At 35.6% G+C, this 25979-nt stretch overlaps 1 protein-coding gene across 2 annotated transcripts in view; it reads left to right on the top strand.

Moving 5' to 3' along the window:
* The first annotated feature begins 2065 nt into the window (after nt 1-2065).
* LOC145694732 (stomatin-like protein 1) overlaps nt 2066-25979 on the top strand; it is a 36803-nt gene continuing 12889 nt past the window's right edge. Inside the window, exons 1-5 of one of the 2 annotated variants that reach the window (XM_081771304.1) lie at nt 2067-2267; nt 7744-7919; nt 10598-10750; nt 15502-15611; nt 25059-25318. In XM_081771304.1, the coding sequence (XP_081627430.1) occupies nt 7754-7919; nt 10598-10750; nt 15502-15611; nt 25059-25318 (689 nt within the window). In that variant the 5' untranslated portion in view covers nt 2067-2267; nt 7744-7753. Of the gene's footprint in view, nt 2268-7743; nt 7920-10597; nt 10751-15501; nt 15612-25058; nt 25319-25979 lie in introns of both variants that reach the window. The other variant, XM_081771315.1, reaches the window with a different exon arrangement.

The raw sequence follows: 25979 nt of genomic DNA on the forward strand, positions 1-25979 counted from the left end.
AATACATGGAAGTGCGTCGGGACCGGAATACAGTAAAATATGGATGCGTTAAAATATTAAATAATACTTTTGATAAAGTGGATAATTTCAAATATCTAGGATCAATATTAACAGAGGAAAATCATATTCACGGAGAAATTAAATGTCGACTAAATGCAGCGAATTCGTGTTACTATTCGGTTCAAATCTCTTGTCGTCGCGAATTCTGTCGAGGAATTTGAAGCTTAAAATATACAAAACGATAATCATGCCTGTTGTTCTGTATGGCTGCGAAACATGGTCACTTACTCTGAGGGAAGAACATAGACTGAAAGTATTTGAGAACAAGATCCTGAGACGAATATTCGGACCTAAGAGGAACGGGAATGGGGAATGGCGGAAACTTCTTAACAAGGAACTACATAATTTATATGGTTTACCCAACATTGTTAGGGTCGTCAAGTCTAGGAGGCTTAGGTGGGCGGGTTTGTAGCTAGAATGGATGAAAGTAGAAACGCTTTCAAAGTCTTGACTGGAAGACCAATCGGAAAACGACCATTAGGAAGACCTAGGCGCAGATGGGAGGACAATATTAAGATGGATCTCGCAGAGATTGGAATACAAAGTAGAAACTGGATGCAGTTAGCTAAGAATAGAAGTCAGTGGAGAGCTTTTGTGAACGCGGCATTGAACCTCCGGGTTCCATAGGCCATAGAGTTAGTTAGTTAGTTAGTTAAATATTGGAGAGTAATTCCTATTCCAATTGATAATGTAATGCATAGAAGTACATGGGTTTGATTAATAGGGGTGCTTTCCTGAGTTTTCACAGAAGTGTATGTCCTTTTGTTCTAATCCAGCATTTAAATCCAAAATTGTATTTTAAAAAGTTAATTTTACAGGCTAATTTCGTACATTGAATTAGGCCTATTTATACAAAACGTGAATGTTTAAGATGTAAACAGGGGACATGAATTACTGATTTTCAACAAACTTAAAAAGTTTGTTACTGAATTTTCTGTCTGCGTGTGTGTGTTAATTGTGATTTTTTTTTTAATTCAACTCTAATCGATAGAGTATCAAAAACTATCTGAGAAAGTGATGGAATTTTTCACATCGTTCCCTAGATATTAACCAAAAATGTTCCGGGAGATTGGAGGAGCCATATCTCGAGAACCGTAGAGAGATCATATTGGTGTTGATCAACATCTAAGAGGATAGTAAACATTTTGGTGCCAAGCAGTAACCGGTGGTCACTGTTCTACTGGCCACTGATTTAGCAGGCGGCCACCGGTTATTATTAGGTTCTATTGACCTCCTGACATTTCAGTGTTTTTAAGCGCCTTTTTACCGTTCGATACTCAATACACCCATTATTTCTGTTTATTTCACTACTCTAGTAACAGTAGCCTTCTTTCTAACTAACAAAACCCACCTCTTTCTTTATCGTCTGTTACAATATTACATAATGAACAACTACGATATATAATGTGCTCGAAGTGAACAGTTCGCAGCAAAAAACCTGCAACATGAGCATGTAAATTTATTGTGAAATGACGAACTCTTTTCCTCCAAAATAAGTGTGCAGGGGAAGAGGCCGAGGTTTCTCCTAGCATGATTCGTGTCAGTTAAACGTTATGTTGATTCCCTGCGCTGTTAGTCGTAGTTTCACAATAAACTTTCATGCTCGTGTTGCAATTTTTTTTTCTACGAAATGTACAACAGTGTAGTGCTCTCTTTATTCATTGCAGCATGTGGTATATAATAATAGTTAGTGTCAGTGTTTCTTACAGGAAAAAATGTTCCGAGAAGCACCTTAGTATTAGGAGGGGTACAGTGTACTTACTGTTCTATTAAATTGTAGACGTATTATTTTTGTCTCCTCCTGGGGAGCACTCTTAGACCTCCGGGGACGCAGTGCCCCCAAAAAATATTTCTCGAAGAAACACTTGTTAGTGTTCCACCTGAAGTTCTCATTTCGTTTTATAATTCATCCTGGACAAAATTTCTTTAAATGTATAGATCCCCGATTTTACCGTCCATTTGATTCAGTATACCGATTGGATTGCTCATTGGACATCTGTGTAGAGCATCACCATACTGAGAGAAGAGAGAACAGCTGACTGGCGATTACAATTTTCCAATTGTGGAAATTATCAGCATAATGCCGAATATAAATGAAGCTAGATAAACGCTTAATTCCAGTGACAACAAAAGTTGTCAGCTTCTCTTATCTCTGCGAGAGCAGGGAGTTCAGTACCATTGCTGCTGTAATCGAAGAGGCGCGCACGGTATGTAATTTAAAATTAATTTACGACATATTTTAGTGTAGATGGAAAATACCCGAGCATAAATATGGAAATTTTAGGGTGATATTGTTACTTAACCCAGATTAATGTCTAAAGGACGTTGCTATCCAAGTTCAGATAGACGTAGATTTTTAAAATGGATAATCTTCCGCAGATGGCGGCCATGGATTAGGTGCACATGAACTTGTTTCCAACGTTGTGTTATTATTTATTTGTTACTTTAATGGGTTCATTCAAGCAAGCGGTTCTACTAAATTGAAAATTTATAGGTGAAATACGTTGTGAAATATTTTTCGTGAAGAAATGAGAGTATGAATATAAGTAATTACTGTCAGTGCACACCATACTGAAATGAATTTTGGGTGATAGTGAAAGTATTGTATATGTAAGTGTGCTCTTTCGCTATCTTCGTTTAGGTGTATACCCCTGTCGCCGACGCGCCTGCTTCCTGTTGCGCTCCTGCTCTGACTCGGTTCGATAGTAGGGTTGAGTATAGCCCGCTCCCCCCAGTGATTTTTAACGAATCATAGTGATTCTAACGATTCATATTAGGGATATAGTATACGAGAGTGCCTCATCATTTAGCGAGGACTCACGAAGTGCAGTCTTTTAAGGATTATTCATTGAGGATATAGGAACTTGAAAATGAGGTAAAAATGCGACTTTCATTTAATTACTGAGTAATATAAAATAAGATGTACGTCGGTTTGCGTTGCGTTTCGTTGTGTTTTATGGTATGCGAAGAATAATAATGTGCCCTTGTACGTAGTGTATGAGTATATGTGGGGGATTTGAAACACATATCGCATGTCACGTGCACGTGGATGCTTCTTACTACTTCTAAATGTAATAAAATCATTTTTATACGTAGTGCAACAGTAGGAAGTATCCACGCGCACAGATCATGAGGCACTGTTGTATACTATTACCGTAGTAGTAGTAGTAGTAGTAGTGACTCTTCCAGTTCCGGTGACAAAGAACTGGGGGGAGCGGACTATACACAAGCCCGATAGTATTCGTGGGCTTAAGTTTAGAGTTGTCCCTCCAGTTTCCAACCTACAAAAATGTAGTTAAAACATTAAAAATTGTTAGGTTAGTTTAAGTTAGTTTAGGTTCGGTTAGGTTATCTGGTAATACTTTAGTTAGACTAGAACAGTGACTGGAACAGATTCTCATGTAAGTTTCAAGTATTACTTAAATTCAGTAATCCATGGTTCTCATGAAAATTTAATAGATTTTCTTCATTATTCTTATATAATTTTGTAAAACTCAGTGCGGAAATATATATCCAACGGACCAATTCTCCATCCTATACGACTACCATGCTGTTTAGTCATCGAAACCTTCCGCATCTTGCAAATAGTACCCACTTCTACATATCTTTTGTCGTATTAAGCGTAACTTTACTGACAAACTTTGACACTTAAACATCACATAAGGACTCCAAATCATCGTTTCTTACCCCATTTCTCCCGTAAATTTTCCTAATTTTTATAAAAAACGGAGGGACAACTCTAAACTTAACCCGTATTCTTGTTTTCAGTAACCACCTAACACAGGTTGTTCGTGTTTTATGCGCACTAGTTTTTATATCATACGTCCACACTGTATTTACATTGAGCCCACCTCAAGTCAATTAGCAAGTAGTAATGGAGCGCCTCATTTAATACATGCTCTGCCAAAAGAAATATAAAGCTCTAACCTAACCTGAAAATGTAAGAACTATGTATAAAAATTTGGTAGAACCGTCTGCTCGAGTAATGCCATTTTAATATAAGAATTACCTCTATTTCAGTTACATCCTTTACTCATAACTGTTAATCACAAACATTTCTTATTTCCATGCTTCGGTAATTGTTTAGAGATGGGGAACCAAAATTAGTGAAAAACAGGATGATTTACAGGAGAAATGAGTTGATAGTGGTGAGAAAATATTGTACACAATTTTTATAGGCAGTATGAGACCTGTACATACCGTAAAGGTAAGTGCAAGTGGCTTATATGAGAATAGAAAGGGAAGAAAGAAATAAAACAACGTGCCCTGCGGGGTTCTAGCCCGCCTTCACTCGCTAACGCTCGCAACGCAATACTGTCTGGATTTAATATTGGTAAACTAATTTAACATATGATGCCATAATACGACTGAATCGGAATAGGATAACGCAGAAAAGTAGGTGAAAAAAAGCTTCCCCCCCCCCCCAATCGTGAAACAATGGCCACTTATTCATCTGTATTGTATTGCTGCACGAAATTAGTACCTTCCAACTGTAAAATGTTGCAAACTACACAATAATTTTATTCAGAAATAATGAAAGTAATGAATTTTTAGATTTTCATATTTTCAACAAGCAATATAAACAACACCCTGTGGCCCCGCGTAGCGTAGTCGGTAATCTCTTACCTTCGGGTTCGATTCTCGGTGAGGGCACTCGGTCGAAAAAGTGTAAAAAGCTTTTTAAGGCTAGCCATCTGAATGATGATTTCCTGTGTTTTCCTCATTCACAGGAGGCAAATGTCTGGATGATAACCTAAGTTATAGGTCCCAGGCTGCTTCCTTCCCTTCCAAATTCTTTCTTTCTTCCTTTTCCCCAGATAACGACAAACCTCGACCTCGATGGCTCTTCGGTATGTCTTAACCCTAATTGGGTCAGAGCAGAATAGCAGCAAGGTGGTCGAGTGGCAGCGATGTGGTGCGCCCATAGAGAGTAGGCGTGTCGGTGACGGTGGGTATCTACTTAAATGAGGATAGTGTAAAAACACTTTACATGGTATAATACACATGCCTTATGTATAGCACAGCTTTGCGACACTTCTATGATCACTTTGTAAACTGTCTTTACGTAACACTTCATTTCATCATGTCTTTCTTAAAAAGTAATGGAGTATAACGTGGTAAAGAGCACACTTTCCATTTCATATTTCTACGTTATTATACATGTAACAGATAAGATTCCGATATTTTATAATTACCTGTACAATTCTGTTGTAAAATCAACTAGCATATTTCTTCGTGGATTTCACAAATTTATGCTCCTTTAAAATGGGATAGCATCTAGAATTTTCCCCTATTTCAACACGTTTGGTTCAAATCCAACCCCCCTCCCAAATTAGTTTCTGCACTACATTTCTGTATTTCCCTCAATTACTGCAGCATAACTACACATCCTAGGTTAGTTAATTTGACAGTGTGTTTGAAGCACTCCCATATTATGCTCTATTGCCTATTTATCTAATATCGCATCAATTCGCGAACTCATATAGTCCAGAATTTAACTTCGTTTTTCTCTCAAATTATACATCCAGCACTGATAATATTTATTACCTTTCTGTTACTCTCATCCTGATATTTTGTCTCTGCACATTTTGTATTTCGGGTCTGCCATCTGCGGCAGTTAACTCACAGACATTTGAACTCTATGTTTCTATTATCCTCCCTAGGCGTATACCCACCGTCATTGACGTGCGTGATCCCTATGGACGCACTTCGGTGCGGGGTCACTAGCTTCCTGCTGCAGTTTTAGTTTTTAAAAGGCTTCAACTCCTCTATCACACACTTACTCCCCGACTTTTGTTAAAATATTAGCTGCGTTTAGTGACCATGTTCTCACATTTGTTCCTTGCGATTAAGATCTTTCACATCTTCTCAAGTTTTCTTTTTAGATTTTTCCTGTTATATTTTTCTTTTATTGTCTTTTCTAAATGTTTTTCTTGTTATATGCTTACTGTTCTGTTTTTAGTCTTTTATTTTTTACAGTCCTCTGCTTTAACTTTATGTATATTGTTTGATTCTATTATTTCACCCATTTATACGTTTTTAGAAGTCTTAAATTTGATTTTTCTATTTTTAATTTTACGTAGAGCATATGTTGGCCATTAGGCTTATTGAAACGTGAATATATAGCTACGCCTCTGACATCTTCATTAAACGTCAATTAATCAATTAGTCAACCAGGTATTTTAGTCTGATTTCATTATTACATTTATTCTTGAGCATTTAATGCTAATAACTTGTAACTGTTTGCTGCATACCTAACGCGAAATGACTTTTGTTCTATTTTTAGTGAATTTGAATAAAGAAATAATTTTCAGTTACATGTAATGAAAAGAATTTCGTACTTTAAACATCCAGTTCAAAAAAATCATATAAACGTGGGACGTAAAACTGAAAGATTTCATTTCATTTTCAAAAGCACATATTTGGATGCTCTCTAGTAATACTTGTGTCTTCTTACTCCATCCATACTTCGTAACATACCAGACACTTAGAAGAGCCGTGTGCATGGGTTTTCTCGGGTTTCTCCCACTTTCTTCATTCCACCAATTCCTTCATTTCTCAATATCACTGTGTCCTTTAGCGTACCCGGCATAATCGTGGGACGTAAAACTTAACGATTTTATTTAATTTCACTTAGAAGGGCCCCGGTGGCTCAGTGATAGATCGTTCACCTCTGGTGCATGGGATTCTTGGTTCAATTCCAGCTCGCGCCAACTGAACTCGCACAAACACCGTGTGCATGGGTTTTCTCGGGTATCTTCCGTTTCTTCTCACTTTCTTCTTTCCACCATTTCCCACATTTTCTCATCATCACAGTCTCCTTTAACGTAGCCGACATATTTATGAGACGTAAAAATTGAAGATTACATTTCATTTCAGACACTCAGAAAGGATCTTCTGTGTCTTAAAGGAATTAATGAGACGTGAATCATCGGGAAACTTATATACGTAGTTTTACTATGATCAGTTTTTGCCCTGAAGCATTTATTGAAAAGTATCTATACTTGGCTTCACTCACACAGAAGAATGTCAAGAGCCACTTAAACGTACACCAAACAGAAAATCTAATGACTTTTTTTTTTTTTTTTTTGGACTAATGCCTCTTTTTGTGACATTATATTCATTACAATGCCACAGATGCATACGAATTGTACAATGTCCCTTTATATTGATGTGAAGTTAATGGAATATGATTGTTAGTACGGAGACAGGTAATCTTGGTGCTGACGCCCTCATTAACTGATAATCATTCATTCATTATTGTGAGAGTTGGAAATTATTTTTCTATAAAAACGTGGTGGTTTAATAACTTCCATTTTGAACTAAAATTTGTATACACTAGAAGGGAATATTAGTAATTGATCTTAGTTGGTAATACAACTTCCGTTTTTGTGCTTTTTTTGTTTTTTTAATTATTATTATTATTCAATATGCTTTTTATAGCGTCTGTAAGTAAATAATCTGTTAGATTTAATTTGGATATTGATACGCGATGAAGTAACATTATGTTTGGAACAGTTTAAATTTGTAAATAAGGCAAGAGCGACTGTCACATGTTCCGTCAATTTAAAATAAGGTATACGCATGTTGGCGAAAATCAAGCTATTTGTGTTTGTTTACATAAAATAATAATATTTTCTTATTCTTAGTTCAAACTTATTTACATTTTTTTCTCATCTTCAGGGTAAGGATCATGAAGTACAAGTACGAAAGACTGCCAACTTCAGATATATCAACAACGACGCATGAAACAGAAGCAGCATTTGAATACCATTCAATATTTAAATATAATAAGCCTAACCAAATTACTTTGAATGACACCGGTGACAGAACTGCAGTATATATTGGAGATGAAGAAGGTCCGTTTACTGTTTGGTCTTTTATTTCTAAATGTATCATAAATATACTTAGATATATTTAAATAAGTAGGAATACATTTGATATTTAAAGAATGAAGAAATGAGCACGACTGGGCTGGATTGGAACCCGGTCTCCAGAATAGGAATGAATACCGACCGCGGGAGTAAAAGAAGTGTGTGGTAGCGAGATTGAAAAATGTAGTATTAATGTAGTTACTGGTACAGTAAGCCGAAGACCGGATTCAGATTTGGATTTGAGTTTAGTGTCCCTTGCAGCAAGAGGCTATACTCGTATGAGACGTGGACTTACAGCTTAGTACATGAGCTCCTACCGGGAATTGACCCCCGGTCTCCTGAGCGAAAGACACATGCACTAACCATGCAGCCAGGTCGGAGCGAAGACTTCGTTCGCTTTTCGGTCCAGTCGTGCATTTTTCGCTCTTTCATTATAATTCATTGAATTGTCATCCATAGAGGAATTGATCTGAGGAAAAATTGGTTTTCCTCCATTTGTCTTATATGTACGTGGGTAGTCCTAGAAGTATACGACCTTATGTATAGATTGTTGTTTTAACAACAGTACTATGGTCGAAACCACCAACCTTATAAAGCTTAAATTTGAAGTTTGAAGACGCTACATTGTTTAGTATTTATTTGGCAACCATCACTAAGAAGCGTTCTCAGTGAATTTGTAAAATAGAAAAAAAGGGATATCGTTATGTGATATAATACTTTCATTCGAAATGATTCAGTTCAACCAATACCAAAGCCGAGCTAGATTTTGTTCTGAAGGGGGGGGGGGGGCGCTCCTTCGTTCGTGTACAACAGTAAAATATAGGTTGACAGAGTTTAAACAAGACAGTACGAGGTGCAAAGAGGAGCATCGCAGTGGTCGATTAAGTGAGGTGATCACGCCAAATGTGGTGAAGAAAGTCCTCAAAATAGGATTGGATGACCGTCGACTGAAAGTACGCGAACCAGCAGACATGGTAGGCATTTCAAAAAGTGCTCTACATCACATATTGACTAAAAATTTGACATGGAAAAGCTGTGCGCGAGATGGGCACAGAGTTTGCTCAGAATGGGACAGAAACGGCGTCGTGAGGATGTTTGGCGATATTTCACAGAATAAAGCTGAGTTTTTGTGAATTCATACCCAAGGTTAAAACATGTTTCCATCACTTCACACTGAGGCGAAAGAACAGTCAAAACAATGGACTGAAAAGGAAGAATCGTCTCCGAAAAAGGGCAAGACAGCAATATCGATCTTCTGGCAAGGTAATGGCATCAGTTTTTGGGGGATGCGCAGGAGATAATTTTCATTGATTATCTTCAAAGAGAGAGAGAGAGAGAGAAAAAAAAAAAAAACAATGAACGGCGAGTATTATGCAAACTTATTGCAGCGTTTGAGTGATGAAATCGTGCGCACTTGGCGACAGAGAACGTGTCGTTTCATGAAGACAGTGCATAAGTTCACACATCGGTTATCACGATGGTCAAAATCAATGAGTTAAAGTTCGAGTTACGCAGTCTGTTCTCCAGATTTAGCCCTCTCGAATTATTTTCTGTTTCCAAACTTGGAAAAATGGCTCGGTGGTAAAAGATTTGCCAGCAATGAAGAGGTGGAATGTGCGGTTAGTGGTTGTTTTGAGGAGCTCGATGATTCATACTATAAACAGGGTATCGAAGCTATTGAACATCGCTGGGAAAACTGTATCGAGTTAGAAGAAGACTATATTGAGAAATAAAGATAGCTTTTCCCATATTTTTCTGTTTTCTTTGTTAGGGCAGGTACTTTTAGGACTGCTCAAGTAGGAATAGGCAAAACTGTTTTGCGTAAAAACCAGAAATTGGTGCGTAGAGAACCCAAAAAACAACATTTCTTGTTTTTCCAGAAGAAATTTTTGCCTCTACTGAAACAGTGTGGTTTTCGCCGAAGCCGGTATCTGTTTCTGTTTTGTATGTCCATTTTTAAGCAAGTTAAGAAAGAAGCAGGCGCACACCCAGAGAAGAAGGTCTAATATTACAAGCCACTACGTTTATGTACTATTGAACGGATATTATTGTGTCTCCGATAAGGAATTGTAAAATACTTTCGCGTATATTTTCAGGGGGAAAAAAAATGATAGAACTAGATTGTTTTTATAAGGGAATGAATACGGATGAAGTGTAAAATGAAATGTAGAAGCTACATCAGTCTTTCCCTGTTAAACAAGTGTAGTTTTATTAGAAATGTGTACAAATGTATGTTGAGTTAGAAAGTTTCATTTGGGAGGGGAGTCCGGACCTGGTGAACTCCCCGTGGGTGCGCTTCTGGAAAGAAGCATACGGTCTTGATAGAAAACCGAATCGGTTTTGAAAACCAGTCTTTTGAAAATTTTCAAAAACCGGTTTCGGTTCTAGAAACTGTTTTTATACGTAACACTAATACATATATAGCAATATACTGGGACTAATATAAGAGTACCATGAGATATGATTAAAACAACAATGTGATTTGACTTGCTTGGTAGCTGTAGAAAAGAATAAGTTTGCAAACCTATTTTATTTCTCGTTTATTTTTATTTTTATCTTAATACACGAAATGCTGGTAGTACTTACCACATCTCATGGATTATTTGTGAAAGAACATTTTATGCATTTTTTAAAAGATTTATTAGTGTGAATGATCTTTTCAGTTCCAGCGGAGCACCAGACGTGGTTCCTTCAAGTAATGTCAGCCGTGTTTGTAGTTTTCTCGTATGTTCTATTATTTGTCACTGCTCCAGTGTCGATGTGGTACTGCATTAAGTCGGTTCAGAACTGGGAAAGACTTGTGATTTTTCGACTAGGTAGGTGCAGCTATAATATAACACAAAAACTACCGGAAAATAAGTTATATAAAAAGTACGAAATGGCTCATTTTGACTCTATATATTTATAGAATCTGCAGTTGAAGAGTAAGCTGAAGTTGTATTTTTAGATAACCTTACGAACATGTGTTACATCAAGAAAGTGTAAACTTCTTTGCCGATGTAATATATAAGCAAAGAAACATGTATAAGTTTCAAAAATAAACTACCCAAACTCTGAATACGGTCTATGTCGAAATGTTAATATGTTTTATACCAAAACTAGAAACGATCATTACTGACAGGACTTCCAGTGTTTGGCCACAACAAAGCCCACTTGGCGCGAGCTGGGATCGAACGAGGGATCCCACACACCAGAGGTGAACGCTTTACCATTGAGCCACTGTGGCTCTCTTCATATGCACTACTTCACATATGAACAGATGCAATACCTTCGAACCACTTCCGTGCATGATCCACAGACGAACTTGCATCGGAAACATTAATTCAGAGTTTACCTTATACTTTCCAGTACGTAATCTGTACGTAAATATGAAGGGGACTCGATATCTTTTTTCCTCCTCCTTTCATTCTTTCTTTACATTGGCGTTAGTGTAATGTCTCCACGATTTTGGGCACATTTGTGGTATACAGTTCCTTATTATGGAATGTATTGAAACTGGAATGCCCATTCTGTTACTTCGGTAGTACCAAACATTTAATTTAGTTACCTTTTAGTTCCGTAGCAAGATCAGAGTCGTAAAGAAGTTGCCGCCTGTTATATGTAGACGGCGATGTAAGAAAAATTTCTCAAGATATAGAACTGTATGTTCAACAGCAAGAGAGATTGTCGTATGTCCTTGTTCATCTGTTCCTACTTATGGAAAACTATTTAGAACATAGTTATTGTCCACTTCAACAAACATCCAACACTTGATACCATAGTTATCCTGATTACTAAGCATGAACTGAATAAATAGACAGGAATCTTAAGTAGTGGTCAAAGTGATCCGTCTGGTAAATCCCCCTTTCTAAGAAAACCAAGGAAATCTGAAAACTAATGTTTGTTGTAAACACTATGAATAGAAACATCAAAAAGTTGTGCGACCTAATGGGCCCATTATAGTTTATGTTCAGATTGAAAATGTTGAAGTTGTTGAGGGGGACAAATGACTCCTTTAGTAATTCTTGTGATAATATAGTGCAGCCAGTTAGATAAAAGTACTTTTATAGTATTGATCAGTTCTGAATGTGCGTATGAATCAGCAGATAAAATATAAAGGTTAGACACATCAATAAAAATAAATGTATTGGGAAGGGTATTTAATAATAATCAAAATTTTCAAAACAACTTTATTTCATAAGATGCGCTTTCATCATTCATAAAAAAGTACATATTCCAAAAGCATTCAAACTTATTTAATTGTGTTAATTTCGGCAAAAAGTTACTGCCTTCTTTATCACGAATAATGAGTATGTATCCAATGAAATCAAGTAGATATTTCAAGAATGGATTGCAAACCAAGGCAACCTTTCAGAAGTGGAAAATTACATTGTATAATCGAACTCTCTTGCTAAATATATATTGTTGCTTTGTATTTCCAAAAGGAGCCACATTGTTCTGCGGTTCATGAAGTACAGGAATTGCAGTGATAATAGAAAAACCAGACCATAAAGGGAACTTTATAAAGGACTGCTTGACTTAAATATAATGCTATGTGTAAGAATATAATCAACGGGATGTAGTTCCACAGACTGTTCATTTTCTAAAAGGATATATGCTGAGAAATGCAATAGCGTTTGCTGAAACATACACAGTTATCAATAAATAATTTTGGATACTTTGGGGGATACTTTGTAATGAATTTTTCAGGTTATGTGTATTACCACTAAATGACGGAGTTTTAAGTACTTCAAAAAAACCTGAAAAGTCTTCTGTTTGTGTTTGCTAAAAATAGCTAAAATTTATGCCTGAAAATTATATATATCCCACGAATGCAAGAACAGTGTAATTATGGCTTCGTTAGACAAGTAGTGGGTTGTACGTGTCAATTAATATTCCTGTGATATTGAGTCTAATTTCCTATAATGTCAGAGAGTCAGACGTTTTAGTGTCATTTAAATAGAAAAAAAATTGTTAGAAATTCATGGATTAGTTAAATATTAAGAATTACAAATAAATTGGTATTAACCAAATGACAGCAGACCTGAATTCCTTATTGCCTTGTATGTGCAGTCAACAATATCTTGCGTTTAAAAATGATGTTTAGGACCTATATATCCCGTATATATAGATATATTAGTTATCTGACACTACTTTCCATTTTCCATAGTGCAAATTGTATAGGAAAATGAGGAAGTAACGGGAATAAATTTTTTGAAACTTGATAAGTTACTGTAGAAATGGTAGAAAAAATATGTACAGGAAGAAAAATGGGCAAAATGTGTGCAAATAATGACATGTGCTGAACTCCAGAGAGAAGAAAGAAAATATTGAAGTACGATGTAGTATTAGCTTGTAACAATTATTGATTCAGAAATTTAATTTTGTGTGATGCCTGGAGACCGAAGTAGAGAGTTAAACTGCGTTACAGAAATATGAGAATTAAAGTATGACGTTGGAAGTAAGTAGTGACGGAGATAATGGAAACGATAGAGGGTTACGTCGTGTGTTAGTATGTCTTCCAACTAAGAATAGAATGATATAAAATTGTTACAAACTCATTAGCAGTTTAAAAAATCATACACTTACTTTTGTTAGCATCTTTAGTTACGAAAAAATGAAAGTTTATTTCTTTGTGCGTTGCTACAGAAACATGTCTTCATTACTCTTAACAATCTTGATAATAATTCAGGTTTCTTTCAATATTTATTATAGACTGTCCTTTTAACAAAAATTTGCTTTTTTAGACACATATAGACGGCAGGCATTAATCCGTGTATATGTGTCCGATTTCGACGTCTCACCTACCTTAGGAAAAACTCCGGGACACCAAACCGATTGTCTTCGATGTGAGTACCACTTGTCTAGGCAATAGCCCTGCACCGTAACTTTCATTGTAAGATGCTTCGTTTAAAGTACAGAAATGGGAATTTTGAGCTACTCCTCCTGGCAGGCTATCCAGAGGGTACAGACAGTGATGACAGGACGAGATGCAAGTGTTCTTTTCAATAGGCCAAACCCGCAAGAAACCATGAAGTGACTTCACTGGTATATCTTGGAAGGAAATAGTCTGTATACCGGTGTCTACCACAATCTGTTGCAGAAATCTCTTTGTAGAACGGGATGTATGTGACACGGTCCTATCTGTATGTACATGGACTTGCTTTATTGCATTTCGATACAAATGGGACAGATCTGTACAAATTGCTGTGAAAATATGTTGCTGATGCGGAGTTATTTCGCATTTTTTAGGCACCTCTCAAATTGTTAACTTGCCTTCATAGCAGTATCTCGCGACAACCAAAAATTCCTTCGAGAAACTTTACACTGACGGATAAAGTCAGGACGGGTTTTTGCGTCTCGTGGAGTTATGTTACGGCCCTAGTTTTGCCATACTCTAATAGATAAATCCACGCTTCATCGAGTGTGACAACAAACTTCCACTTTTCTCCGGATCGATGGCGTTCATAGAGGCGCCTGCAGTGTGCCTTTCTCCCCTCTAATGGGCCACAATAAGGACATGTCCACGTCTTTTAAACATCATTCGGAGCTTTGATTTGCCACATGGGTTGCGGTTCACAGTTGGCTGTGCCACATGTATTCGTCTTGCTATCACACGTTGTGTAGAAGGGTATTCCTGCGGGGTCATTCGGCGCAGCTTCCAGGCTACATGTGGAGTTACCGCAGTACATTATCGCTTTCTACTACTCTGACTGGATGAACGAAGCGCTGGAACGTCGTGTTATTTATGTCGATTAATTATGTTCTTCATGTGCCGTTGACCCCAATGCACATCCATTTAGCCTGTACTATTTTTGAATCTGTATTACGGAGAACTTCGCGTGGAAAAGTGCTACAAACGTAACCTTTCCAAAAACGGTTCACGTTGGGAGCCATGATGCATACTCCACACTCACGCGAATTTGACGCGATACTAGAGGCCTTTGGTTTTCTCCTGCTGTTGAATCATTCGAATCGGTCGACTCTGTGAAGTTAGAGGTGAAGTTTTAAAATCAGGCGCGCACAGACTGATCAACCTTACCATAATATTTACACTTTTCCTCTAATGTTTGTCAGTTGTAAAATTCCTGTTCAAATGTTTACCTATATGTTTCGAGACACATTGATGATTTCCAGATTATTTATTTTTATTTATGTACTTTTTTAAAATTGTATAAATTGAAGATTAATCTCCTGCATAAATGTTGAGTATTATCTTGTAACAGTGTGAAAGTACCTATATTCCTCAATAATTGCATTGCGTTTTATCACTGTTGTAAATATTTGCACTTTATAGACTCCTATTCTTTAGTAATTTCTAGTTCCTGCCAGAAGATTAAAAATGTAATTTAAATGTAAAATGTGTTTAAGAAAAAAAGTTTCCTCACAATTCAATAATTGCTAATTCGCCTTTGATGCACTTATTTTCTGCCTAGCTGTGATTTGTAGTTGGAGTTCAACCTCCGTTAATCTGCATGATAGAATACTGGAAACTTTTTTTTTTTTTTTTTTTTTTTTTTTTGTTATAAGTAAGTCGTAGATCCAAAGTTCCCTACGTTTTAATTCTCCGTCTTTTATTTCTTCCTAGGCCGTTACCAAGGTGTAAAAGGACCGGGATATGTTTTACTTCTACCTTTCATGGATAGAGCTCAGAAAATCGATATGCGGATGAAAGCATTCAGCATTCCACCTCAGCAGGTAAGATTTATGTATCATCTTAATGTCTAATTTCTGTATTCACTTTCAAAACCACCGGTAGAAGCTATACATTTGGAAGTACATGTCATGTTAAAACTTGAATTTTTCAAAATTTTCAACTTACAGTTTCGGCTGTATATCATTGCCTTTATCAGATACGTTGTCTGATGGGTATCATGAACACAGAGATATATGGACAAAACTGTGACACGGAATCCTAATGTGTTTGCTTTGTCTAGATTTTATTTTTATTAGGCTTCCAAACTATGCTACGCATAAGTTTCGAAAGTCTTATACAACGGCTACGTCCGTCTATCTGTTTATTTGGCTGTGGACAGGTATCAGAGCAAAGAGAATAAGAGATATCTAAAACTGTTTTGTTTTAAACCCTCTATTCAAACCGAGAGTGGTTCAAATTAAACATTTCCGGTTTCAACGTCTACCGCCATAGAAGGAGAACGGTAGCAGATAGCGAGAAGCTGTTTTCTTGCAAATGATTTAGCGTTTCAAGACAGCATATCGTGACTATCCGCTACCTGACTGATGTGACAATACACTACTAAAGCCGGAAGTGGTTAAAATTTACTATTACTTCCGGTTTCAATACTGATTTCTATATAGCAAAAACTGTGAAAGATATCAAGAAGCGGACTTTTACAATCGATTCAGTATCCCAAGAGTAGCTTCATCTCCTCCGTTAACCCTCTATTCAAACCGGAAGTGGTAGAAATCAATTATTTCCGGTTTCAGCGTTGGCCTCCGTATAACAAAAACGTTAATAGATAACAAGAAGCGTTTTATCAGATAATTCAGCGTCTTAAGAAAACATATCACTAGGCGTAATAGTCTACCAAATCCGAAAATGGTTGAAATTTAGTAGTACTTCCGGCTTAAATCGTATTTTCATATAGCAAAAGCGGTAAGATATATCGAAAAGCGGTTCCTTGACACATTCAGCATTTCAAAAATGAGTTTTTTCTCTACTTTTATCTATTTGTTCAAAGCGAAAGTAGTGAACTTTTATGATTTCTGGTTACAGCACTGATCGCATAATAGATAAAACGGAAATAGATAGTGACAAGAAGTATTTTTATATGAATTCTGTACCACAAGAATATGTGTCACTTTTAATTTTATTTCTCTAACCGAAATGGATAGACATCAGTTAGCACTTGTCCGTAGTGAATAATGGCTTTTTGATATGGATTCAACGTCCAAAGAACAGGTTCTATCTTTGATTGTGTTCCTCTGTTGTACTACTTCAAGTTTGTTTTGAATTCGCGTAGTTAAGAACTACCGTAGTTCACATTTGTTAAAGTTACGCATACTTTCCAGAACCATAATAAGTAATGTTTTTCAGCTTCCCCAATTGTGTGTCATGAATATTGTCTAATGTGATGGAATGTAGATCTGTGGATAGACGGTTAGCTACTAGCAACATGATACTTCAGCAATGGATAAGCCTTGGTTTTCTTATTCCTTGTTTGTATATTGAAGTTTTAATCCCCTTTTAGCACCAAGTCTATATGAGACGTTGATCTATAGTGTAAGTGAAATTGAATCATGGTAATGTATTCAAATTTAAATGCTCTTCCACCAGGAATCGAATCCAGGGCCACATTCACCAAAGACGCATACATTAGCCACTAGACCAACAGGGAAGGTCCCTTTCTTATCATTAGAGTAACAGGTTCTTAATGATTTTCCAACTATAATTTTAAAAGAAAATATGCTGAAAATGCTGAAGTAGACTGTACTCTGTTCCTATATATCATTTTTTTAATGATAATGATTATTAGAACAGGTAAGTAGTATCCTTCAAAGTTAAGAAATGATATATAGGACGTTTACGGACCTTTCCATTAATGAAGAGAGAAGTTGTTTCGTCTCCGAAGTCCTACGAAATAATCGAAATATATATATATATAGATAGATAGGCTTTTGACCCCTAAAGGTTGTTACGCCATAAGTTAAGACACTAAAATAAATAATCGGACAGTGCACCATTATTGTATTATAACAATAAACGGACCAACTATCTAGATGGCAACACATTACAATCTACTTCAGTTAGTCCTGGCAACAAGCTGTCTATTTTATGACAAGCCCTCCCTACTGGCAGTGGCGGATCTAGAAGGTAAAAACTCGGGGGAAGGGGGGGGTGACAACCAGAACTCAGACTATGATAGGTATATAATGAATTTATTATAAACTTTCAAAGACATATAAATAATAATAGCTTAAATTATTTTTGTTACCCAAAAAACCGGGGGCTAGCCTTCCCGGTCCCAGGCTAGATCCGCCACTGCCTACTGGTGTAGTGGTTAGCGTGTTCATCTTTTGTGCACGGAGTCCAGGGTTAGATTCACAGTGGAAGAGCATTGATAAATTTGAAAGCATTACGGTAATTTGGTTCCCACCTTAACCTGTAGTTTCACATCACATGTGGCCTCGGTGCTGAAAGGGATGATAAACTCCAATGCAACCAACCAGTTTCATGATGAACGAAAGTTAAGACACTGCAAGTTCTTGGATAACTAATGATTAGAGAGTGGTATTCTGCATATTGAACACACTAATGTTAAAATCATGAAAATTGTTATAAAGACAATAGCCATATATTGAATGGTCCACCGATTAATTTATGAATGGATATCCCACTTTATATAGGCCAGTCCTAAAACATGACACCTGTGTTCCATTACCGATTGGAGCTCATGTGGTTTAAATCCTTTGTCAACTGTGGGTAAGAGCTCGTAAACTCCTAATGGAAAATAAAGCCCTTTCACTAAACGTCGAAAAAGCGTTGATGATATTTAGAACTTACCACACCGATATAAATACGGGTGGGTCAAAACATCTTCATACGTAGTGATTCTAATTTCAATTTAACACTCTTAAAAGAGCGTAATATCAATCTGACTGCTACTAATTCCAAATTTACATATGCAAACATTCCAACCATTCTTGAAGAGCCTACATTGTTTCTAGTATTATTGGTGCATAAGCCTCGAGCTTTCATTGCTTGATATGTTCCATGCTGACAATCTTTATCTTGTTACGGGACCCTATTTTTCAATTTATGATCCTAGAAACTGTAAATCCAACCACTGCCGCATATAGTTAGTATAACATGGTGTCGCCGGTTGTGCTAGAAATGGCTGGAAAGGATTTAGATGAACAGCCTCCATCATTTTTCAGGCACTTATCAACTTTGAAATTGTTGAAGTTCGAGCCGATGTTTCATGTATTCCATATTCAACGTCAGACGATTTCTTTCGGCAATCCTATTGTTTATCATCAGTATTGGTTGTAGTCATTCCAGTACTTGCAACCTCCACATAAAAAATAGCTTGATCTAATTCCAGAATACGAGAAGTAAACATTGAGTTGTTGATTTTAGTTTAGCGTCCCTTTCAGCTACGATGCTATATGAGACGTGTACCTACTGATAAAACTTGGAATCCGAACCACATCAGCTCCCGCCGGGAATCGAACCTGGGTCTCCCACGTCAGAGGGGCATACGCTAACCGCTTAGCCACGAAGGAGCTCAGAAGTAAACATTGCAATCGGTATCGCATGGTTTGTTGCTCATTCACAAAACGTGACCCGTCATTCGACTCATATGATGCTATACTTGTAATTGATGTGGGTGATAATTGCTTAGTTTCAGTATGCATCGACTGTTGATACGACTCCTACTCCAACGACATCCTTCTGAAGGCTTTTGCTTCCAAGATGCAAGAACGGATGTCGATTTAACTGTCGGACGCCCTGTTCTCAGTAGATTTCCAATGTAGGAGATTATTATTTCGAGGTTTAAAGGTCGTGGAGGTTTCATTTCTTTGTCTCTTATACTTATGTATTTATTTAGGTCAATACAGTTTTGGTTTGGGTAGTTTGAGCAGAGTACTATCAAACTCTAGTACTCTGAAGAAAGAAAAAAAAAACTTGATTTAAGTTACGAGGGATGTCCAGAAAGTAAGTTTCCCTAGGACGGTAAGCACAAAGAAGACAGTGAACTTGGAACATTTATTGCAACAGATACAGTACAGGTGACACTACTTCTCAACATTTTCAGCACCGGAATTCAGACACTCGTAATGAAATGGGATCAGCTTCTGTATTCCAATGCTGTAAAAATCAGCCGCCTGGAAATGGAAACATTGTATGACAGGCGTCTGCAATTGTTCACTATCAGAATGTTTACTGGACAGGAATTTTTTGAGATGTAAAGAAGACTTGAAAATCGCTGGAAGATCGAGGCTATGTGGTGGATGATCAAACGCGTCCCAGTAGAACGACTGCTACCACTACTGTACAGCCCGGATCTTACTCCAAACGTTTTTCATATCTTCTTACACTTCAGGAAATTCCTATCTGGTAAGTTTTTTGATAGTGATCAGTAATTGCAGATGTCTATCATATACTGGTTCCACTTCCAGGCGGCTGACTTTTACAACATCGGAATACAGAGGTAAATCCTATGTTATGACTAGTATCTGAATTCCGGTGCTAAATATGTTGAAAAGTAGTGTTACCTGTGTTGTATCTGTAGCAATAAATGTTTCGAAGATACATGTCTTCTTTGTGTTTACCTTCCTAGACAGACTTACTTTCTGAATTGGTCTCGTACATTGACCCGTAGCAAGAAACCAAATAGTTCACTTACAGATGCTGCAATGCTATTTACTCAACAGTTCCGTGAAAGATTTGTAGTGCTCCAGGTTAGCACTCAACACTACAAACATCAATTCATGCATTATATTTTAATTTAATTGTTTTTCACTCGTTATGTAATTTTATTTTTTCGTATTCCATGCTTTAACTTAGTGTATACAATCGCACCTGTACTGTAAATCTGAGCACAAGAACTTATTTCAAACTAAAACGCTGGTGAAAAAGGTCTAATTCTGGCGCGTGAACAGGAAGAAAAAATAAAATTTAAAAATTAAGAATATATACAATAATTTTATCAACGAAAAGATTCAAAGCAACAATTTTAATTTAAGACAAAAAAAAAAAAAAAAAAAAAAAAATATTCACAGTGAACTAACTTGAAGTGTTATAATATCGCAAAAAGAAGAAATAATTCGATTTAAAAGGTAAAATTATCTTATAAGATAGTTAAGGAAGAATGTGTTTTGTCGAGGCAGCAGAATTAAGTATGTTTAAGTGCTAAGAAGATACCGTTTCGTAAACTGTTTTGCTTCGAATCCGTATTGCCACGCAAACATGAATTACTCTGTCTAACACATACTAGGATGTTTATTAAAATACCCTGTAGAAAACAACTCTGAAGTATCAAAATTGAGATGTTAGTCTGGCGTAGTCTGGCGCAGTCTTATTCAATACAGCTCTCTTCTGTGTTGACAACATTATGAAGTTCAACCAAGAGTACAAGACTGTAGGTTTATATGTCAAAGAACAACTTATGGAACACGTTTGTTAAGCTATTAGTAAATAATGTTTGCATGGTCATTCATACTTTACACTTTAAAGTATCTAATAGATGTAGTTACCCTCGATGTTGAAACTACGATGGATTAACTATCTAGAAAGAAGGAAAGGAAATAGAAACCAGTCACGGCTAAGTACGTTATACGAATGTTTTTAAATATATATAGAAAGTATATGTAATGTTTGCATGAAAGAATGAAAAGTTAAATAGTCTTAATTTAAAAAGAAATGGTTACGAATTACGAATATATAAGTATTTAAGATACAAAAGAAATAATAAATGAAAGAAGAGAAATTTAGTCAAACAGATATTTATTTGATACTATGAAGAGCAATTTGTATGTCTCCACAGTTCGTCAAACACCTGGTAGGAGAAGGCCGAGAACTAGCCTATCATCTATTCTAATGATACGCTATAACATCCAATGTATACTTACCTGCTTGAGTTCTTATATGCTTACCTTGTTGTTGAAGTATTCATACGAAGGAAGAGATAATTGACGCCGTAAGACAATCACGTTATCTGTTTTCAGTTACTTCAGTGCAAGTTATATATATTTTATTTGAATTTGTATAAGTAATAGATACTTTACTTAATCAAATCTTGAAATTATAAAATCGTACAGTATTAAAAATTTGCTCACCAGATTATTTCATGGTTTTCAGAATATCTTTAATAACTCTTAGTAATTACTAAGTTCGTCACGGTATCTGTTAAAACTCCATGCGATGTGAAATCAACGCCTTCTTTATGATTCCTGTTCATTCAAGAACCCGGACATTGCGTTACCAATGTGTAATACAAGCAATTCATCGCTGTAGCTGTTGTATTGACCTTCGTTCATTAGCCATCGTAGGGAATTATACCTCGTGGTATGTTTTACTGAAATTAGGGTACCCGTAAAACAACATCTGTAACGTGCCACGTGGTAGAACATTGGATCACGCACGAGGGGGGAGAGAAAGAAAGAACCGTGCGTGTAAATGAGAAAGAGGCTATAACAATAAAAAACTGTGATGCTCCAGCTTTCGCTTTTACATCACAACTTTTCAGGTCACTGATGTGTAGTGGGGCTTATATATAATTGACCTGCACAATTATGTTTGTTATTTGTGTTTCAATGTTATTTGTTAGTTTAAAAATATTTTGTATTAGTTGAGTTAATCTGAATCTGCACCGAAGATTGCAGAATGGTTATTGGTAGTACAAAATAATTTTGGTGCCCGAGTATATTTGTTAAAAGAAGAAGAAATTGTAATTATTACTATAATATATGTAAAATGTCTTACAAGAAAAAGAAAATTTAACAACTTAATTTTAAATCAAATTTCCCGGATCTGGAAGAGTTTCTTGCAGCTAGAAAACGAACAAAACTCTAAATAAGTATTTAGGATAATTAAAGTAAATTATTTAATCTTTGTTGGTGTAAATAAAAGTAATAATGATGCAGGAGTAACTAAGCATCTCCGGCAGGATTATCCTGCCACATGTAAATTCTCCGAAATGTTCTGCATAATGTGTTAAATCAAATCTTGAAGCCAAATCTAAATTCTTGTGTAAAATCAGTTATCAAATCTAGAACTTTTAACTGTGTTGGTTAGTAACCCAAATATTAAAATTTCGGTAATCACTTCATTAAAGCGTAGATGTCCGGCGTTACTTATAATTTATATGTAATGATGATTAAGGTAATTAGCAATTGCAGAATCAACACTCAGTCTTGTGTATCGTTGACATGACTTTGGGTAATGTGGATTTTAATGAATTTTGAAGGAAATAAGGACGAGTTTAACTTCTTGGTTAGAATGAGTAGCGATATATGAGAGATGAGAGGCGACGTTCTTTTGAATAAGTATAAAGACCAGAATAAAAAAAATAGTTAGCATTTGATATTGAATAAATAAGTAATTAATAAATAATTAATTAATAAAGTTACGTACAAAGAAATGACTACGTAAATAAGAGAATGATAAAATAAATAATTTAAATAGTATATATATATATATATATTACGGCATATATTAAGCTACAATTTAACCAGCGTAATTATAATTTATAATTAATTATTAACACTAATTATTTGAATGATGTGCATACATATATAATCACTATTTCTATTATTTGCTGCTTACAATATACATGTAATATATATATATAACATGGTCTTAAAGCCATCCACTGTATAATGCAACCGAATTATCCTGGAGTGTATTATTATCTGAACACACATGTCGTCAAAGAGAGAAGTCTAATATATGTATGTCATGACCACATATCAGCAAACTGAAGATTGATTTTGATAATTGAAGATGATAGAATTATACCATCGTATGAAACATCTTCGTTAACGCAAAAAATAATGCAGTTGTTGTTATTGATTGATTGACGCTTCTATTTTGAGCAAAATATAAAACATAAAAATTTATAATTCAGTTGTTGTGTACATGTTTAAGTAGTGTTTGTGTATAGATAGTTGATTTCTTATACTACAATCTTAAAATCAAATACCATCTTATACGAAGGTCTGGAAAATCTTAAGTTACGTCAACTCTCTGGGGTAAGGTCAACTCGTTCAACTAATCTGAATGCGTTGAAGTATTTTCCTAAAACATTGTTTCTAGTGGAGACTCAAGGGGCTAAGGAAGTGTCGCCTATCGCATGTAATAATGTCACCATCGATAGCGTGGCACTAGAAACACTATTAAATCGTTGCGTGAACAAAAGGGAACGTTACAGATTTAAGTATACGTTCGGGACACACTGATAAAAACTCGGATACAACAGTAAGCAGTAAACTTGCTTCCGTTTTTGTAGTTAAAATATTTTAGAAATTTCAGTATCAGTGTTTCTGATTATTTGTTTCATATATGTAGAGCCCATGTTTTTAAAACTGCATAAAAAAAAAAAAAAAAATCAACATGGGTGAGAAGAGTTTGTAAGATTTAACAGTTGGTAGTCATGTTTAAGATTTTATTTCAGACGTTGTAAGACTAAACATTGTGAGAAGATATTGTTTAATAATTGTATATATATTAATATTTAATATTTTAAACTTACTTCGAGGTAGGAGGCTCAAGTTCCTTGAACCATTACGTGAATACTCGCCAGGTTTCTAACCAGCAATTACAGAAACTATTTGGACATAATAAGATATACAAAGACGATAATTTACAGAAGCTAAATATGATAGATTCGCCTCGAAATTTTGCCAGGAGCGTCCATGTCTGGTTATGTCAGTGCCTAAATCCATTTGGATGCCGATCAATCTGCTTACACTTCTACAAGGAAATGAGAAGTAGTTCATTCTATCCCTGGTAAAATCTTAAAATATTTGAGACAACTGTATTGATTTGAATAGAGTAGGCCTCGAATATAATATTATCTAAGTTTTTGAGATGATTCTAATGAAAAACAAAATAAAAATTGCCAACATAAAATATTATTCACTTGAGAAATGTTATATAATGGAAAGCTTCCAAATTTAAAGCTCTTTCTAATATTTAAATCCCAGTCTATATTGCACCTTCTTTTGGTGGTTATCATTCCGTATTCAATACTCTGGTGGTATATTCAGATTAATTTGAATGCCCGAAAAAAATGAAAATACATTAATATCAAAGTTTAGGTTTCAGTCAAGTCGAACTATAACATAACGTGGCTCATTTCCATTATCTATTTTCTATATAGTCTGACCTTGACGAACCACGCAACTGCACGACATGGTCACAGGAGAGTGATACAGATGGTTTCGGGGTATCTACGATTGTAACGCGTTATATATAACGGTTTTCATGCTAAATATATTGTACTATATCGGGCAAATACGATATTCATAAATATTTTCCAGACATCTCTGATTATTGTTGTTTCATTGTTATAAAATTGAAAATTATTATTACCAAGGAAGCTGTTGAGAACTCTTTGTGAAAATAGGCAGAAAGCAAATGTTAATTAATTCTTAAATTGGTCTATTGTGTATTTACAGTTAATTACTGTTGATGGTGCCATTATCGAAATAGGCGCTGATGTCCATTTTCGAATAATTAATCCAAGTTCTTTAGCACTTAATGTTCAAGACTATGAACGATCATTGCGTACATTGGGAAAGACAGTTTTAATGAACGTTCTATGTTCGAAAGCACTGTCTACAATAGAAAAGGAGAAAAAGTTCATAGCTGTCGAAATTCAAGAACATCTGAATAAACAAGGACAATCGTGGGGGCTGGAAATTGGATCAGTAGAGATGTGAGTATTAAGTGTGTTGATCAGTGTTTCCTTTTGTATGTTTTAACGTAATAATCCTTGAGGAATTGAGAGTTACAATTCTTTGGATGGTTAAACAAGATTGCCAAAAATAAAAAGATGACGACATATGTTTCTATATCTTTAATTTGCAATGATTTTGAATTTTCAATAATTTCAGTTATTCCACAAACATCTGTTAATGTAAGAGCCTTAGTGCACAAAAAGTATTGTGGAAAAAACTTAACCATATTTCAAAATTCGTTAGTAATAATAATAACAATTTATAACATTTTGTACATAATTATAGTGATCCTCAGAAGAAGTAGGAAAAAGTGAGTAAAAGAAGACCACTTGAGCATAAAAATAATCATTAGTTTCGTATTGCCACTGTCAATTAATTGATGACTTCTTACCCTTTCTTTAACAATTTTCCTCTCATCTTTTGGAAATTTTAAATATTACTAAAGAATTTATTTTTTCATGTCTTCAGAATCAAATATGAATTGCATTTTGGTTTCAATATCTTTAAACGTACCATATTATTTATATATCAGAATCTAAACGAAATTCCTTCATACAATGCGAGGATCCAAAAATCTCAATACTCACTTGACCTGGGGGCGCGGTGGCTCAGTGGTAGAGCGTTCACCTCAGGTGCTTG

This window comes from Thermobia domestica, chromosome 1 (assembly GCF_964235325.1).
Source record: "Thermobia domestica chromosome 1, izTheDome1.hap1.1, whole genome shotgun sequence".
In the NCBI taxonomy this organism is placed as follows: domain Eukaryota; kingdom Metazoa; phylum Arthropoda; class Insecta; order Zygentoma; family Lepismatidae; genus Thermobia; species Thermobia domestica.